Below are 19,436 nucleotides of genomic sequence, written 5' to 3'. Positions count from 1 at the left end.
GACAACTGCAATATTCATACGTGAGCCATGATTATCGAGCAGTAACAGAACTGGCTCTTTCTTGGTAGGCTTCGCGTGTTTGATAAAATGATCTATAAAAATCAAGAATTCTTTTTCAGTCATCCACCCTGAAGAATTGCCAGCTCCAATGCAATCTTGAGGTCCACTGCGAATGAACATTTCCGAGTATTTAAGCCGGGGAAAAATAAACATCGTTCGTCAGTAACTTACAGCAACCTGGGGGCAAATTGTAACATGTTACAACAAACCCCGAGGTTTTGTTACAACTAGCCCCTAGATATAGTTCTTAATATTTATCACGATAACTATTAAATCAACTTAGTAATCTCAAAAACTGTTACACATCATCATAAATAGTTATATTTTAGCATAAAATAAAATACATAAAACTTCAAAGCTACGAAAATAGTAAAACTAACCAAAAATTTACGTAAGTAAAATTATAGGTTAGGGGGCGTCCATAAATTACGTGAGGTGTTTAAGGGGGGGAGGGGGTCGAGTCAAATCTCATTTAATCTTACGTTGGAGAGAGGGGGGGTCGCGGCAAATATCACGCAATTTTTTTTCTATTTGAAAAAAAAATTGGAAAACGGTTGACCCTAAAGGCCAGGCCATCTCTGCATCTTCCCGCTAACTCCATACCTAAACGCTCAACATTTCACTTATTTTGTTTTAGTCGTAAATAAAAGCACGAAGCAATTTTTTTCTTTTTTCAATAACAATGCAACGCGTTTACGTAAGAAACCCACATTTTGAAAAATCTCATGTGAGATTGGGGGATGGGGGAGGGGGTTGAATAAAATCTCACGACATCTCACCAGGGGGGGAGGGAGGTACAGAAAATTTAAAAAAACACCTCACGTAATTTATGGACGCCCCCTTACCCGTCAACAATAAAGCGTTTGCACACACCCACTCACTACGCCGTCTGGTGGGACCCTGGCTGTGGTAAAGTGGCGTGGCACGTTATAAGTTTAAGATAAGGTAAAAAAAAAACGTGAATAAAATTCAAATTCCTAATGAAAAAGGTCTGTTACTATTTACCCCTGTTACAACAAGCCCCGCGCTCCCCTACAGAAGTCAGAACAAAGAGTTCACGTCCAATTAGATCGGTTCCTTCAAGACTAATGTTTAGAATAACAAAAATACTACACAACAAAACTTAACACTTATTGAGTGTAATAAAAAAAATATAATTCATGTCAAATTAAAGCAAATAAAGCATTTCTATGATTAAATAGAATAACAAAGTATTAATCCAGGTGTGACTCGCAGGTTTGATTTAGAGAGAAAATAAGCAGTGGCAAGTACGAGCGTGTGTTAAATGCGCACATAGAAAGTCTATAAGTACACAGCCGGGGTTCGAACCTACGTCCTTAGGAATGAGACTCGCATGCTAAAGCCAGTAGGCCAACGCTGATCTTTATATTTCAGAGAAACAATATTGCTTTTAATTTACATTCTAGTAACAAACGCAAAAACCCCAGCCCCATTCAGATATAGCACTTAAAACTACAAAAGAAAGTTTCTATAATATGTTATTTTGATGTTTTTATAAATGAGATATTATTTTATTTTAAACACAAATCCAATGTATTTAGAATAATAATAATTAATTTAATAATATTATATAACTTCGGGAGTGTTTTGTGCGTAGGAAATTTTTGTTACTTAAAGGTCATATTACTTTTAGTTCCTATATTTGTTAATGACAGCTTACGACTGACAATAGTTATTTTTTCCACTAATTAAGTTAAATTAAGCGTATCTCGAAGTAGTCAGAGCTTATGTTAGAACGATTTGTGTAAAGGTCATCGTACCGCGATATCGCTATTTTCGTATTTTTACTTTGTTTTCATTTGAGCCAATAATAACAGATGTCTATAAAAGCTAATATTATCGAAGGCGTGGTCGTAGTAGATAAGTAGATTTGTGACAGTCCGGTAACGACAGACATAAATTTGTGTCGGTAAACATCGTTACTGCAGCTTAGCTTCCGTGCAAATAAGGGCCGAGCGAATGATATTCGGGGGTTAATATTGCAGCTAAACTGGTGATATATATGAATAACATGTTGTGTATGAATTTAAAAAAAAAATCTATTGGTAGGGGAAGAGGGGTAATGCAAGAACAGGCGGAATAGATAATTAATTATAATATGACCACTTATAGGCAACGATGGCGAAACGTCGTGAAGCGCATCACATCTGCGTCTTCTATTACCACTACTTCATAGCGATCACGACCGCTCTGTCAAGAGTGTACCGGATAGAAAGAAGAATAATATTACAAAATTTACAGACAAAAAAACAGACATCCATTACTAAATATTAGTGAGATAATTTAGAACTAAATTAACAAACCCACTAGACGCCACGACGACTTTTGAAGGTTCCCTTCGATTTCTCATTCATCATCAGATGGTTTCCTCCTTTCCAACAAATTCTGCTGTGTTATCCGCGAACACACAAAAAATCATAAACGGTCGAATTGAGAAACCACTTTTTTGAAGTCGGTTAATAAGCGTTGAAAGATAAGAGGCTGTTGTAGCATTAAACAATGGTGATACAGCGGTGATTCTAGGTCTAAAGTCTACCTAAAACGCAATAATAATCGTTACGTGGCAATTAGTTTTTTTCTAATAGGTGATCAGCCTTCTGTGCCTCATCTCACATGGCAGTTACCTTACGATGTTTTCCTGCACAAAGAGTACTAGTTTGAACCTACGACCTCAGGGATGAGAGTCACACGATGAAGCTACTAAGCCATCACTGCTCAAAATCGCTCAAAAATTTACCTAAATAGATAAGGGTGTAAAGCACGCGAAACGTCGGATAAATTTAAAATTATGTTAAATAATTGTAAATTTATAATAATACATAACTTTAATCCGGTTAAAAAGTATTTTCTTTAAATGTGTAAAGGTTATGTTAATCAAAATATAGATAAGGGTGAATTTGGTTGGATCTCATCTTGAATGTTTGAAATCCAAAATTAACATATAATTTGCATTTAAAATATCGTCCGTAGTAGGCACAATCGACATACCAAGAATTAATTAAAAAAACTCCAATCAATACAAAGCAATAAGAGCAAATGATCATTTCCTCCGAGTTCCCTGACCTGGTGCAGAGGAAGACGAAATGACCCCACAAAAGTTTAAAAGAACATCCGTATTGCATACCGGAGCGACGCGTGCGCAATCCACAATGCAACGGAAGACTACCGCCCCCGGCAGATGGCGTGCCATCTTGAGACGGGTTTCTAATAAACTCGGTTGCTAAGTGGTTCTGGCAAACCGCCAGTAAGGCTTTCAATAATATAATAGAATTAAACATATTTCTATATTAATTAAGTAGTTTTTTGTTCTTCCTAATTTATTGATCATATTTTATTGTTGGCTGCTAAGTGCTTCTGATGATTGAATACTGTTCACGTCAAGAACCTATAGTCCTCTCTGTGTCTTCGCTTCTTGTGGTAACACTTTTATGTGTGATCTTCTCCCACGGAGAAAGGTGAAGAGACGGAGGACATTCGGTGTGTGGTGTTTCCATATTTGTACGCCGCATTCCACTTGCCCCCCGGTTTTCTTTGTCTTCCTCGATACAAATACTTTAATTCCTCCCATATAACTTTTGAAACAAACAGTACGATTACAATCAAGAAGGTATTGGTTTCCATTGTAGGAACCTGTGATATGGATGACCAGGCTTCCATTCCAAAGCAAGGTCATAACTAGAAAGTATATAGCCGTATATGAGTAGGCAACAAAATTTAAAGTTTCAAAGAAAAACCTAATCATACAGTTAACTAGATTCCTTCAGAAATAGAGTTGTATCATGTATGGATGTATGTGAGTGTGTGTGTGGGTGTGTGAGAAAGAGAGAGTGAGTGTGTGTATGTGTGAGCGAGGGTGTGTACGTGTGTGAGAGATACTGGCATTAAAATAATTTAATAAATGAAATATCATTTATTAAATACTTTTAATAGAAAGTACTAGTTAGAGTAAGAGTTATTGAGTACAGTTTTACTATGTGATGTCGGAATCAAATCCTTAGCCATACACAGGGCCGAGTAAGGTATATATAAGGGCTAAGGGCACAGAGCATCACTGTTGCTAAGTGATTTTGCCTTACCGATATAGTCCATACATATATCACACGATTATTTTTAATACTTTATAACTGGTCTGAAATGTATACCTCTTAGAGACATTTTACAGGAGTACTATAGAAAAGTTTTAAAAAACCTGGCACCGATGTAAACAAATCATTGCCTACTTCTTAATTTGGTAGAATTATCTTAAGGAGTCTGATGTTCAAATTCAAAGTCGATACTTAGCGCTAAGTGACACTCACATACGTCAAAAGTGTACGAATATGTCTTAAGTTTTTTTTGTATAGAACAGGGGGCAAACGGGCAGGAGACTCACCTGATGATAAGTGGCACCGCCGCCCACGAACGGCCTTATTTGTGTGTAATATATGCTTTAGTTTGCATTACCCTTAGATATAAAGCGACTAAATCTTTTATCAATGTTCCAAATGAGGGTATTTCCTGATTGAATGATTATATATTAGCGAATTTTATTAAATATCGTGAACCTATTATATGATATCAAAGTGATATTGAGAGACTAATTATCTCTAATCAAACACTGGAATATATAGATATAAATTATTATCTATCGCTACGAATTATAATTTTTAACATTCTTCAAAGATATAAATTACTAAGATAGTAATGAATTTTTTTATTAAGCTGTTCGCATCTATTGTCACATAGGAAAGATTTACCTATTTAATGTATGTATTATTTTATTCGATAGAACAATGTTATACTGAAGATTTTGTAAGTTAGGAACTGCTGGTTGAACTGGAAAAATAATTGTATTGTTCCAACAAGGAATGGGACGGGCGATAATTCAAAATCTTTTATTGAGCCAATACAAGATTTTGAATTATCTTTCTCCTTTAAGTCTTCTAAAAAAACTAGTTTTTTTAAATTAATTAATTGAAATTGTCAACCTTTTGAAATTGACTCCCTATTTTTTACGGTAGTTAATTTGAAATGTGACGTCAGAGATATGTTCTTTATCAAAAACATTTATTACGTGAATTATTCAACGTGAAACTGCGGGAAAAAGTTATTATACTCGTATTATATGGTACAAACAGGCATGTTTACTATGTAATAACTGCAAGCCGTCTGTTCCATACTAGCGGGACGTTTTGGAACTATGTCTATACTAATATAATATTATAAAGAGGAAAGGTTTGATTTTTTGTTTGTTTGAAATGAAGAGGCTCCGAAATTACTGGACCGATTTCAAAAATTCTTTCACCGTTGGCAAGCTACACTATTCCCGAGTGACATAGGCTATATTTTATTTTCAAAAAAATTAGGGATGCTTACTAAAACTTGAATAATCTACCCCAAGGTGTAAAAAAATAAACAAAAAACTTCCTTCAATCGTGTGCGCTGCGAAAACTATTAATGTTAGAACAAAATGTCGCGACAGCATGTCTCTAGGTATCTTTTATAGTTACGTCACAATAAGCGTCCTTTTATTAATTTTTTTTAATTAAAATACCACCTCTAGAAAAGGCTATTTATTCGTACCTAGATATTGATCCTTATCAAAATAATTACCAACGTTTCACATAAGCTACAATTTAATGGCATCCACCAAAAAAGCATGGTGGATTGGTGTTCTCCTGCCGTTTCTCTTGAATAGTTTACTACTATGTAATATAACAAAAATCTTAGCCACAGCAACGCTTGGCCGAGTCTACTAGTTTACTATAATTTTATTGCATTTATTTATCAGGTACTCGCCTGTAATCAAACCATATTTGTACTCAACCTATACAAATAGTATTTATAACCAAGACGTTTCCGCCGCGCATGACATGAAATTACCGTTCACCCTAATCCAAAACTGGTTTATCATAGAGCGGCACGCGCAAGACAAATGCGTAGTTACAGATAAGAACACGCGCCAAAAATGAGTGCCGTAATGAATGAGGTTCAAATACAATGCAGACATCTTGTATTACAGCGTTTTGTATAAAGAGGAAGTAGGAAGGCAGCTGGTTCGCGTCTTTTTCTTCGTTTTCGTAATGATGGTTTGTAGTGCATTGCTTTTGTTTGGGACTCTTGTCGCGTGCCTTGACTATTTGAGTATAAGTGGGCGGTAAAGGTGTTCGGGCTTAGCTGTATAGTCAAGATGTTTTGATAGATTATTAGGGTAACTGTGACTTGGCTAACGGTCGACGGCTGATATGAATGATATTGGAAACGAGAATATAATATGGGATTGTCGTGGTTTCTTGAACATAGTATAGTCTGACATCGGTGCCTCCTACCCCATGTATTGGTTCTTACAAAAACTCTTCTGATGTCCAGTTTGCAAAAATACACAATATTTACTTTATTTATTTTTATTTATTTATTTACACTTATACTTATACAATAACATACATATAAAAAATTTATCGCGTTATCGCTAACAAGCGATTTCTTTTAGGCAACTAATATGGAACAATAAAAAAGAAACACCTACAGAGGGTAAAGTACAAGAAGTGCATAAATAATTAACTAGAAAAACTTAAAATAACATGTAACTATAACTAAAATAAAATCAAATCAAATCTAAAGAAAAAAATAGAAACAGTAATAAGTTTATAGTATGTTCTTAAAATCAAATGTTTTTAAGGGCTCCATAGTATGGTAGGAGCGCCAATATTGTCAAAACCATATTTTGTTTTAAATACAGTTTCTTAACCGCCTGTTAGTTCGTGCGGAAATCTGGAAGTATCCTTCATCCCATTGTATATGCCAATGGAGATTGGGAAAAAATTGGTTAGTTAAAAATTGAATAACTCTTTGAAAAATAGTGATTAAACTATTCTTTCTTTAGGTCTCAATTCTTTCAAGTCTTAAGAAGATACTAGAATTTTTTCAAATTTTTAAAATCACATTTTATGTTATAAAAAAATATTTTTATTGCTAAACTCTCTTTAGCGACTAATTAAAATTATAAATAACGGAGATAGAGTTCCGGGAGCCCGGACTTTTTTTATTGAAAATTTCCTCCTCTTTAACGAGCTTTTTTTCAAAATTGCTTAAATGTTAATATTTTTTGAGTTCTTAACAAAAAACGAAATATATATTTTTTTTCATCTTATTTTGTTAATAACAATTGCAATTTTTAACCTGCACCAAAATTCTTCAAAAACATTTTTCTAGAGGTGATTCCGAATCGAATGAGCCACCGCTCATATTTTTAGTACCTTTATCTCTATTTTTCATGATTTGAACTTGTTGACTAGACTAAAGTCTTAAACCCAAAAAGCGGAGCGGAGTTGGCTGATCACCATCTTGCTTATAAAAATTAATTATTAACGATACAGATGTATTCCGAGACCAATGTGCCATGCATTATTATTTACCTCGCAAATAAGATATACAACAATTCCATTATCCATAGTAAGTTGTCCTGAAAAATATACTTAAAAATCTAACCAAAATGTTCTTTTACTTTCAGGCAAAGGCGTAGATGGAGAAGCAAACACTGGTGAAAATGAAGCTGGTATGTATCAATTAAATAGTTTATTGTATTTCTAGATAAAGTATTTTTTCTGATACCCGCCACATTCCCCTCTCAAAGGTAACAGCTTAAACCCACTCAAGGTTTTTTTGTTAAGATACTTACTAAAACAATTAAAATGTTCAAAAATCTCACCTCGCGTGTCAACACGGCAGCCTTAGGAAAGTCTGTGGTGACGCTCTTATATTTCACCGAGAACCTTAGAATATTCATCTATTTGGCGCCCGGTTTCAATATCTAACCGTCAGTTATTGCTAAGTCAAAATATCAATAATAGCTTAGGAGAAGCTAATTCTTTAAGATTACAATACCAGTCTATAAACTTTATACCACCTAACACTTAAATTATTTTGATAAGGCATTTGATATTGGGATGTGATAACAGACTTATTAAATGCTTCGTAATTGTATGTTAAGATTATTTTCTCATACAAACAATTAATCAATAGATAATAGTAGTTTATACAACTGTCATATAATAGAGGATATTAAAACATGAGTGTAGTTTTTGAAACAAGCCGCAGGCGAGTTTTTTTTTTATGTATTAGGAGGCAAACGGGCAGGAGGCTCACCTGATGATAAGTGATACCGCCGCCCATGGACACTCACAATGCCAGAAGGCTCGCAAGTGCGTTGCCGGCCTTTCTGTAAACACGTTTCACGTTTCAGTTTTAATACATTAAAACAGCTTCATTTATATATTTATAAGTACATGTGTGATTTAATCACAATGATAACATTTTTGTGTTTTTCTTATATCTATTTCGAAGGATAAAACTCAGATACACCGAAATTATCCTTTTATCTTATCTTTTATCTAATTTATCGATAGTGGATTCACCTGTGATATTTTAGTTATAATTTTAATTTTAAAGTGCGTGTTGTGTTTTTGAATCATTAAGGTATGATTAATATTTAACTAATTTATATAAATATTAGGGTTATTATTATTAAGCCTTTATTGCTGACACCCAGTATAATGTAATAACAATTATTTAAGTTACATAAAAAAACACTTAATTCTAACACATAAACAAAACTTAATCTAATACATCATATGACCCGTTTTTGGTAATCAGCGTGTCCTGTGACACGTAGGCCTCTTCCAGCTGTTTCCATTCTTTTCTGTTATTAGCTCTTCGTGTCCAAGTTGTGCCTCCTATTATCTTTATATCGTCTGCCCATCTCTTGCTCGGTCTTCCTCTTTTCCTTTTTCCATCACGTGGTTGCCATTCTGTAATTATTTTTGTCCATTTCAACCTGCTATCTGTCGTCATGTGCCCAGTCCAGCGCCATTTCAACTGCCTTATTTTCTTTATAATGTCTTCTACTTTTGTCGTTGATCTGATCTCTTCTGCTCTTTTTCGATGTCTCAGTGTTACACCCACCATGCTTCTTTCCATTCCTCTTTGGCATGTTCTCAACTTTAGAAGATGTTTCTGAGATAATATTAGGGTTAGTCTATGTAAAATAACTGTTAAGTTATATTACTAGCTGCCTCCGTGAACTTCGTTTCTCCTTAATGTTATTATACTTAGCCTACCTTTTTAGTACATACCAACATGGAACATTTTCCTGTGCTACCCCGGAGACTGTTCTCTATATAGTATATCTGAGCTCAAGTCATAAGTTTTTAAATTTACCAACAAATATAGGGGTTGATCGTAGAGGGGGTATTTGTTGTATAATAAAAATACAATTTTTTTGGGGTGGACACCCACTATCATTTAGGGGTTTGAAAGATAGTAGCCGATTCTCAGACTTACTGAATATGCATAAAAAAATTTATAAGAATCGGTCGGGCCGTTTTGGAGGAGTATGGGAACGAACATTGTGACACGAGAATTTTACATATTAGATTATAGACAGCGCACGCTTATAACAACTCTCAAATACATACGCACACACAAACACCCATAAATTCACGCAAACTCAAACAAATTCCTCGGTGTTATACGACTTTTGTTTCATTAAATGCAACTATTTACTACTTTTTCTTTAAAAAATGTTTTACATTACCATTTACAACGGAATAATCTAGAACCCACACGAATTTTGTCACAACCGTATTACTGCCATAAATAATGTTGTGGCATATTATTAGTAACTTTTTATTGTACATATAACTTAGAATATACATAAGAAAATTCGTCCAAAAAATGGAAAAATAAATACATAGAATTGAAAGAAAACTTCGGCTACAGATCACAATCAATAGAAATCGTTAGTATGAAATTGGAATAACAATACCCATTTAAATTGAATTCTAGTTCCGTAAGATATTATACAGTATTATAAATTTCAAAAAGGTTAGTCGACATCACAGGAGACCGAAGATCTGGCAGCTACCTCGGACAAAGAATTAGTCTAGCAATTCAAAGGGGGAACGCTGCCAGTATCTTCGGAACCTTGCCTAAAGGGACTCCTTTTAATGATATATTTTAGTTTATGTTAAGTTTAGTTATTTATTTCAATGTATATTATTTTATTATTAGTTGTATTATTTATATATCAAATATCTAAATTTAATGTCATATTTACAGAACTAATTACTAAATAAATAAATCGCTATTAGTAGTACTCTTAAGGCAGCACGACCTATAGCGATGGTAATACACTGTGTGCTACACCTGTGAGTTTCCCAGTACTTCCAGGCGCATGCGTAACAGTTACTTAAGTTGTACCAAGAATTATACCTCAAAAGCTCAGCCGTGAAGATTGAGGATTAAAATCATGCTATGCTTCCAAAGCATACGGAACGTAATCAATCTCTCTATCTCTCTCCAACTATTTTGATAAACAGAGGACTGGCATACCCCATTTAGAGGTTACACTTCAGACACAAACTTAAATGTCACTATGACTAAATGATAAGATGGATTCAATTATTCAAGAAAACAAAAAATTAAAAACTCAGATTGCAAAACTTGAACAAAAACTAGATCAAATGGAAATAGATAAAAGAAAAAAGAATTTGGTATTTTTTGGAGTTGAAGAAAAGGGAAAAAGGGAATCTGAACTGGTAGACTATATCAAAGAAATTATAACAGATACAGGTTTACATCTAGACAGCCAAGAAATAAGCAATGTTTACAGAATTGGAGCACAAACTAACAAGAATCGGCCAGTTGTCGTTTCCTTGTCGACAAATTGGAAAAAACATTTGATACTTAAAAATAAATCCAGCCTTCCATCTGGGATCTATGTAAAAGAAGACTACCCGAAACACATATTAGAAACCCGAAAGCAACTGCAACCAAAAGTAGAGGAAGAAAGAAACAAGGGTAACTTTGCATATATCAAATATGATAAGCTAATCGTTAAGAAACCAAATGATCAAGGCCGTGAAAAAAGGAAGCGGGAACAGAGTGGCTCGCCGATATCACCTACACAAAAGAGGTCAAACCCTAACAAAGCAACGATGCCAACTGCAACGAATACAAAGGATGTAATAAAACCTAATTTATTAAATTATATAGCAAGGGGAAGGTCTAGCTCACTTTCAGAGGTATCAAAAAACAACTAACTGCCCCCGACAACCGGAACAAAAACAATGCTAACTGTAGATCAACACCAACAAAGGACAACGAAAGAAAACATGCACCAACCACCCCAAGCCGGCTGGTCACCGTGGGGCTCAGCGACTACTACCCTCCATCCAACAGGATACATATGGCAACAAATATAGCAACACTTAACAGCAACACACAGTATGACCAAAACCCTCCAATGATCACACCAACGGAGCAGGGAAACACCTTGCATAAAAACAAATTAATGATCGCAACATACAACGTCCGAACCCTCTCATCGTATGACCGTTTGCTCGAGTTTGAAGAGGCTATAAGAGATATTAAATACGATATCATCGGAATATCTGAAATGAGAAGACATGGAAATAAAATAGAAGAGTACGAAAATTTTATACTGTGCTACATAGGGCAAACCCCTGGCAAACATGGAGTTGGCTTCATTATAAATAAGTCTCTCAAAAAACACATAATAAGCTTCAATGGCATAACAGAGCGAGTGGCAACACTAAACATAAATATACAGGGACATAAAATATCCATTATACAAGTTTATGCACCAACAGAAGCGGCAAGCGACCTTGATATAGAAGAATTTTACACTACAGTTGAGAAAGCCTTGGGCACAGCGCAAAAAACCATAATATTAATGGGTGACTTCAACGCCAAGCTTGGAACCCCCAAAGCTGACGAATATTTAGTTACTAAAAAACATGGATACGGCGAGAGAAACGAAAGAGGACAAAGACTAGTAAAGTTTGCGCTCCAACACAAATTAATGATAATAAACACATGTTTTAAAAAAAGACAGAGCAAAAGATGGACCTGGCGATCTCCTAACGGACAATACAGAAACGAAATCGATTTTATCTTGTGTAACCAACATAGAATATTCCAAAACATCGAGACGCTCAATCTGAACTACAATTCCGATCATAGAATAGTCAGATCAACAATAACACTAAACAAACAAAAAATATCAAGAGCCAAGTTTACAAACAGCCAAAATAGCAAATTAAAGAGGGAAGAGGAAATAAGTAAGTTCAACGAAACCCTAATATCACAGCTATCTACAACTAGCTGCGAAAACACCACGGTACAATACTGCTACGACATGATAGAAAAGGCTATCACTTTTAGCTTGAAACAAGCTCGCCCAAAGAGAGAAGAAAATAAACAACATAAAATACTATCGGCAAGTACAGTAAGGCTACTAAAAAGAAGGAAGGAACTACAGAAAACTAAAAACAAATCACGAAGTCAGAAAAATGAATTGTCCGCAATATACAAAGTAGTCAATAAGTATATAAAAGCAGACTACAAAAGATATAGGAAAGACACAATAAAAGAACATATTCAAAGAAATGGAAGTACAAAGAAGGCCTATAAGAAGCTCAAAACTAATACATCATGGATAGAAGGACTGAGGAAAAAAGATACAGAAATGTACACTAGAGGCGACATCATATCTACCGCAACAGAATTCTATAGACATCTTTACAGAAACAGAGACACGAAATCATTTAATCTTGTCACAGAAACAGATGCTACACCTAGAAATAACGTTAAACTCATAGACGCAACAGAAATAATTGAAGCAATAAAGAAACTGAAACTAGATAAAAGCCCTGGTTCAGATAATATTACGAACGAAACACTAAAAATTGGACACAAAACTCTAGCACTGCCGCTAGCGGAACTGTTTAACAAGATCTTGCAAGAGTCGGAAACACCTTCCCAATGGTCCAAATCCAACATCATACTAATTTACAAAAAAGGCGACCCGAAGGATATCGGAAACTACCGACCAATCAGCTTGCTGCCGAGTCTATATAAACTTTTCTCCACAATTATAAACATAAGGATTAGAGACACATTGGAAAAAAAACAGCCAGTGGAGCAAGCAGGCTTCAGAAGGGGCTTTTCAACAGTCGACCACATCCATACCCTTGAGTTGATAATGGAAAAGTATCAGGAAAAACAAAGAACACTCTATATATCATTCATAGACTACCAAAAAGCCTTTGATACAGTAAGACATAACAGCATCTGGGAAAGCTTGAAAGAACAGGGAGTAGAGGAAATATATATAAAAATCATCAAATCCATATACAAAAACAATAAAGGTAAAATTAAGCTTGAAACATTAGGCCCTAGTTTTCCAATAGAACGAGGAGTAAGACAAGGGGACCCGCTGTCTCCAACAATATTCATAGCTGTTCTTGAGTCGATCATTAGCAAGCTAGATTGGAGTAAACAAGGTCTATACATAGACGGTACTTACTTGAGTCACCTGAGATTCGCGGATGACCTAGTACTGTTATCCGAGTCATCTTCCCAACTACAGAGCATGGTAGAAACCCTGAACCAAGCTAGTGGAAAAGTAGGCCTAGAGATGAACATTACAAAAACTAAGACAATGACAAACAGCTCTCAAAGACCAATAACAATCAATAACAAACCATTGGAATACGTTGAAGATTATGTCTATCTGGGAAAAACCATAAGTTTTCACAGAAAAAATAAAAATACAGAAATAGAGAAAAGAATAAAATTAACATGGAACAAATTTTGGGGTCTCAAGGAAATTTTTAAAGGTGATCTACCACAAGACATTAAAACCAAAGTCATGAATTCAAGCCTCTTGCCTTGTTTGACATATGGTTGCCAAACGTGGAAATTCACTGCTGAAACAAGAAAAAAGATAACCGTCTGTCAGAGAGGACTCGAAAGAAGTATGCTAAAGATCAGAAAATCAGATAAAATACGCCATACTAAAATAAGAAAAATAACCAAAGCAACAAATGCTTTAAGCTACGCAAAAAAACTGAAATGGAAGTGGGCAGGACATGTTGCCCGGCTAACTGACCATAGATGGACTAAAAAAGTAACTTTCTGGAAAGGCCCACTAGGCAAAAGAACAAAAGGTAGACCTATTACGCGATGGGAAGACGACATTAAAGCGATAGCTGGTCGAAATTGGAGTGAAGTGGCCGAGGACAGAGATAAATGGGCGTCACTGGAGGAGGCCTACACCCAACTTGGGGTTCCAGTAGATTAAGTATTTAAAAGGAATATATATGTATATATTTTTAACTAATATAGATTAATAACATGAACTAACACTAAAAATAAATTGTAAAAAGTGTAAACTTATATAATACTGGAAATAAAAGGCTTTTTTATTTTTTTTTATTTTATTTTTATTTATTTATGACTATGTGAATTTTCGTTATATCACTGATAATGTAGATAGTACGAATAGATTTTAAATTAAATGATGAACATTGATATGTTATCACAAAACAGTGAAATTCGTTGAGGAAAAACCCACGAAGTCTGGCATATGTGATTTCGGCAGGTATCGCTAGCCTTCATCAAAAGATCATCACCAAGCGAGTCTTCATCATCATCAACCGCTGTCCAGCTCCTTTAGAACTTTATACTAGCTTCCTAGCTGCATTATTAATTAGTTATAGAAAGTTAGATAGTTCTTTTTAAATACAAAGAGCGGTTCAGCTGTCACCCGAACGAACTTGCTCGCCAGCTCACCATTAGACAGTATGTGAGTCGACTAAAACGTCACCATATTCTAGAGCTAGAAAACCGGCAGTAGCTCTAGACAGGAGATGAGTATCTACTCACTCTAAGCATCTGCTTCCAATGGTAAGTCACTCCTCATGACAGCACCACAGAACGAATTCGCTCATAGCCTTAGGGCTGATTGCAAATACCCGCAGAAAAAAAAGTTAGTTCTTTAGATGCACAGTTATGCAATAGATAAAATGGACCACTCACTATAATACTGAATGTGCCGCTAATAGATTAAATACTATAAAATTAATGTTAAAATGCTTTTGAGAGACTGGGTATACTCTCGGGCGTAACTTTACATAACTAATCCGATTTTGTTTTCATAATGATAATTGCTTTACCGATCAAATTTAAAACCTATTAAAAAATTAATGTAGTTTCAACGTAATTTTAAATAAAAAAGGAAAATCTTATCTTTCGCCGCTTTGATAAGTTGTTTGATAAAACAAGTTAGGTAATTTGTCACGTATGTTTTTGTTATCTTGAATAATAAAAAATAAATCACTGGCGCTACCAACCTCTTTAGGTCTCGGCCTCAGATTTCTGAATGTGTTTCATGATTCATCCAATAGGCAAGTAGGTGATCAGCCTTCTGTGCCTGACGCACGCCGTTTGACTTTTTGGGTCTAAGGCAAGCCGGTTTCCTCACGAGTCACGATGGTTTCCTTCACCGTTCGAGCGAATGTTAAATGCGCACATAGAAAGAAAGTCCATTGGTGCACAGCCGGGGATCGAACCTACGACTTCAGGGATGATAGTCGCACGCTGAAGCCACTAGGCCAACACTAGTCACTCTCTCTTCAGTATATAGCATGTAATTTAGTAGCTTTCTTTTGTTTTAATTGTTGCTATGGAATGAAGTTTATATTTCCTATTATTAAAATCAATAGCTGTGTCTTGACTGTGCGATCCTTAACTCTGAGATCGCACGTTTGAATCCTGGCTGGGACTAGACTTTTTCTTTTATATTCGCAATTAATTCACGTGGGGCAAAAGATAACGTCGTGAGGAAACATGTTCTATACCTAAAAGTCGACGGCGTGTATCCGGAAACACTAAAAAAACTTATCACGAAAAATAGTAAAATCTGTAGTCTTCACAAGGGTTGTAACGCCACTGGTTTCACAGCAATCATTTCACCTAGGAACTCAGAGATTATTATACATATTTCATATTTATACCAAGGTAATGTAAGTGTTACCTTTTCACGTATAACAAGAGTTTTAGATTTGCCGCCAATTCACAAAAACAAATGACAAATGAATGCAATGTATTGTCGAATCGAAATATCTGCGAATCTGGCTTAATGACGTTTGAAATTGAAGATGTAAAAATAAAAAATATTTTATTTGTGTACTTATTTTTATTGATACTCGTACCTACTTGAAATTTACAAATACTTATAATATATAAATATTATTTACATTATTTAAAATTCAAATTATTTACAAATTTACAAATAATACAAAGAATCGCTTCCATACTCGCATTCCAGCGAGGTTCGCAGATATTTCCGACGGCTTGTACATTAGGTTACCAAAGAGTTCTAAAATTGAAATACAAAAAGTTTTCATTAGGAATGTTTCTAACTGGCCAGTTCTAAACATTTTCAGTGTTACCCACGTAACATAACCTCTGGAGACAAATCTTTCTTAGCACACATATCTCTTTCTCTTTCTAAATCGTCATATAAAAGTTGCGGTCGGTGAGGTCGTCAATTCTCTTCCCGGTCGTTACCATGTGTCATTAATGTTGCTCGTAAAACGGCTCGGGTCGCGGCAACCGGAATGCAGTGTAGGGCACGCGTTGCCGATAAAACTGTCTTATACAGGGTGGACTTGATCTTAGGCGGGAAAAATATGGATATAAGGCCTCACATACAGGATTGTATTAAAAGGCTGCCAACGCACTTTTGAACCTTAGCGTGTTTAGCGTCGCAGGAGTGCAAGTGGCTTTTATTCTGTGATACATCGTAACAATATATTATACATTAATTACTTTTTAGACTTGAAGTCTAGTGATTCTTATATGAACGGAATAGATAAACCAAATTCTGTATTGAAATCAGTGTCGTATGTAAATTGCATTTTATTGTGATTTAAATTTTCAACGCACTTCATATTTGCGTCATACATTCCCTTATCTTTCATACATTATAACTAGTTTGAATGCATTGATAAAAGGCATTTAATTTATTTAAATTTCGTTACATTTAAATAAAAACAAATAAGATAAATTATTAAGGAAGCAACGGGCGGCCTTATGGCTAACAAGCGATCCACCAGGCAAACCTATTAGGAAAAAAAACTAAAATTGGAAATACTAAGAGTAAAATCAATATTTTATGAACTATATAAGCCTCTATTGCAATTATTTTTTTTAAATTCTCTTAAGATTTTATCTTATATGGTCATTTTTTATTGACGTTATTAATATATACAATAATAAAGACTTTATTAATAAATGTTTGTGCAAACCTTCCTCTTACATAATTCGTCATGGCGACTAATTAAAATGAAGAGCCCGAGACGCGATAAATTGTACACTGCCAGCCGTATTAAATTTTATATTATAAAAAAATTTCAATATATGTTATATGATAAACTTATAACAGTAGTTAAGAGATATTGACACACAGATATGCGCTGGTATGCCAATATTTCAGCATACACTAGTTAGTGTCTTCTCCTAAATAGAGACTGTAAGTAGTGTTTTGACACTAAATGTATTAATTAGTAAATTAGGTTTAATTTAAAGTTATTAGTTTTAAGTTAGATCGTAATTATCAATGCCGTAGAAAGACAATTTACTTAAACAAAATATTAGTAACAATGATGGACCAAAAATTTTACGACATGTGTCAGGCAGAGAGTTATCTATCGTTTGGACTAATGCTATTTCCTATAATATTTAACAAATGTAAATTCATATAAAAATACATAGGAATTACTTATTATTCGAGAGCTTCCCAACAGTTAAGCGAGAGGCGGAAATAGTCAATAGTTAATAGTCAAATCATTTATTCCAATTAGACCACTTAAAATGGCTTTTGAACGTAAATCTTAATATAAAGGGTATTTCAACAAGAAGTTTGTTTTTCAATTGCGGCAACACCGAGAACGTGATAGTTTTGACATTTAGTTTTTGGCGGTATTCGTAGCAGGTGCTTTGGCAATTATTACAATGAATTCAATTTCGCTCGAAAATCGCATTAAAATAATTCAAATCCACTATAAAAATGGTGGTTCTGTTAAAGTTACATTTCGTAAAATTCGTGATATTTTCGGCCAGCATAATCGTCCTTCTGAGACCGCTGTTAAGAATTTGGTCGCGAAATTTGAGTCGACAGGCTCGGTACAAAATGTGCCAACACCAACACGTGTTCGACCGGGTCGTTCAACAGAAAACATCGCCGCCGTGAGCCACAGTGTTGAAGAAGATCAAAATTTGTCAATTTCACGACGTTCTCAACAATTGGGGTTATCCAAAAGCACAACATGGCGAATTTTGCGAAAGGATTTGGCTTTGAAGCCTTACAAGATTCAACTGGTGCAGGAATTAAAGCTGATCGACCATTCAAATCGCCGCAGATTCGCTCAGTTCATTCAGGAACAACCTGCTGGTTTTTCTGAAAAAATCATTTTTTCAGACGAAGCCCATTTTCATTTGTCAGGGTACGTCAACAAGCAAAATTGTCGCATTTGGGCTTCTGAAAATCCTAAAGCAATTATTGAGAAGGCTTTGCATACTCAACGTGTTACTGTGTGGTGCACTATGTGGTCTGGAGGCGTGATTGGGCCGTTTTTTTTCGAAGATGAGGCTGGAAATGCGGTAACAGTCAATGGATCACGGTATCGCGAGATGTTAACCACTAAATTTTGGCCTATTATTGATGACATGGATATCACTGAAATGTGGTTTCAACAGGACGGTGCCACATGTCACACAGCCAATGAAACGATCAATTTATTGCAAACCAAATTTCCCGAGCGCATAATTTCGCGAAATTCAGCTGTTAAGTGGCCAGCCAGATCGTGTGATTTAACACCACTGGATTATTTTTTGTGGGGCTATGTTAAAGACAGAGTCTATACGGAGCCAATCGAATCGATTGCAGCCTTAAAACTCAAAATCCGTGATGTCATTAACGAAATAGACCCTCCATTTTGCCAAAAAGTGATTAAAAATATTGATGAAAGAATCAACATCTGTCAGCGTGGTCGTGGTGGACATTTGCCAGATATCATTTTTCATTCATAATTGCCAAACTTTTCTCTTTGTAATACAATAAAAATTTTATTCATTTTCCTCTAAATTCTTTGTTTTATTTTGTTTTAGAAAACAAAGTTCTTGTTGAAAAACCCTTTATATAAATTACGTGTCACGTTGTTTGTCCGCTATGGACTCCTAAACTACTTAACCGATTTCAATCAAATTTGCATACCGTGTGCAGTTTGAACTAACTTAAAAGATAGGATAGCTTTCATCTTCATTTATACCCGTAATATTATTTTATTGCAAATTATTTGTTTATTATTTGACAGTCACAATTCTAACAGATGGCGCTGTGTTGAAAGTGCCATCGTTTGACATAAGCTACAATTTAATGGCATAACCACCAAAAAAGCATGGTCCCCATGGGTCCCCAAGACTGGTGTGCTCCTACCGTTTCCCTTCAA

The 19,436-nt window shown here is 35.0% G+C and overlaps 1 protein-coding gene across 2 annotated transcripts in view; it reads left to right on the top strand.

The window, feature by feature from the left end:
• The window catches only part of LOC125060651 (histone-lysine N-methyltransferase PRDM16-like), a 143,616-nt gene that overhangs the window by 48,724 nt on the left and 75,456 nt on the right, over positions 1–19,436 (top strand). For both annotated transcript variants that reach the window (XM_047665641.1, XM_047665639.1), the window contains exon 2: positions 7,571–7,615. In XM_047665641.1, the coding sequence (XP_047521597.1) occupies positions 7,571–7,615 (45 nt within the window). The remainder of the gene's footprint in view (positions 1–7,570; positions 7,616–19,436) is intronic.

This window comes from Pieris napi, chromosome 22 (assembly GCF_905475465.1).
Source record: "Pieris napi chromosome 22, ilPieNapi1.2, whole genome shotgun sequence".
Classification (NCBI taxonomy): domain Eukaryota; kingdom Metazoa; phylum Arthropoda; class Insecta; order Lepidoptera; family Pieridae; genus Pieris; species Pieris napi.
This window is presented reverse-complemented; position numbering and strand designations above follow the sequence as displayed.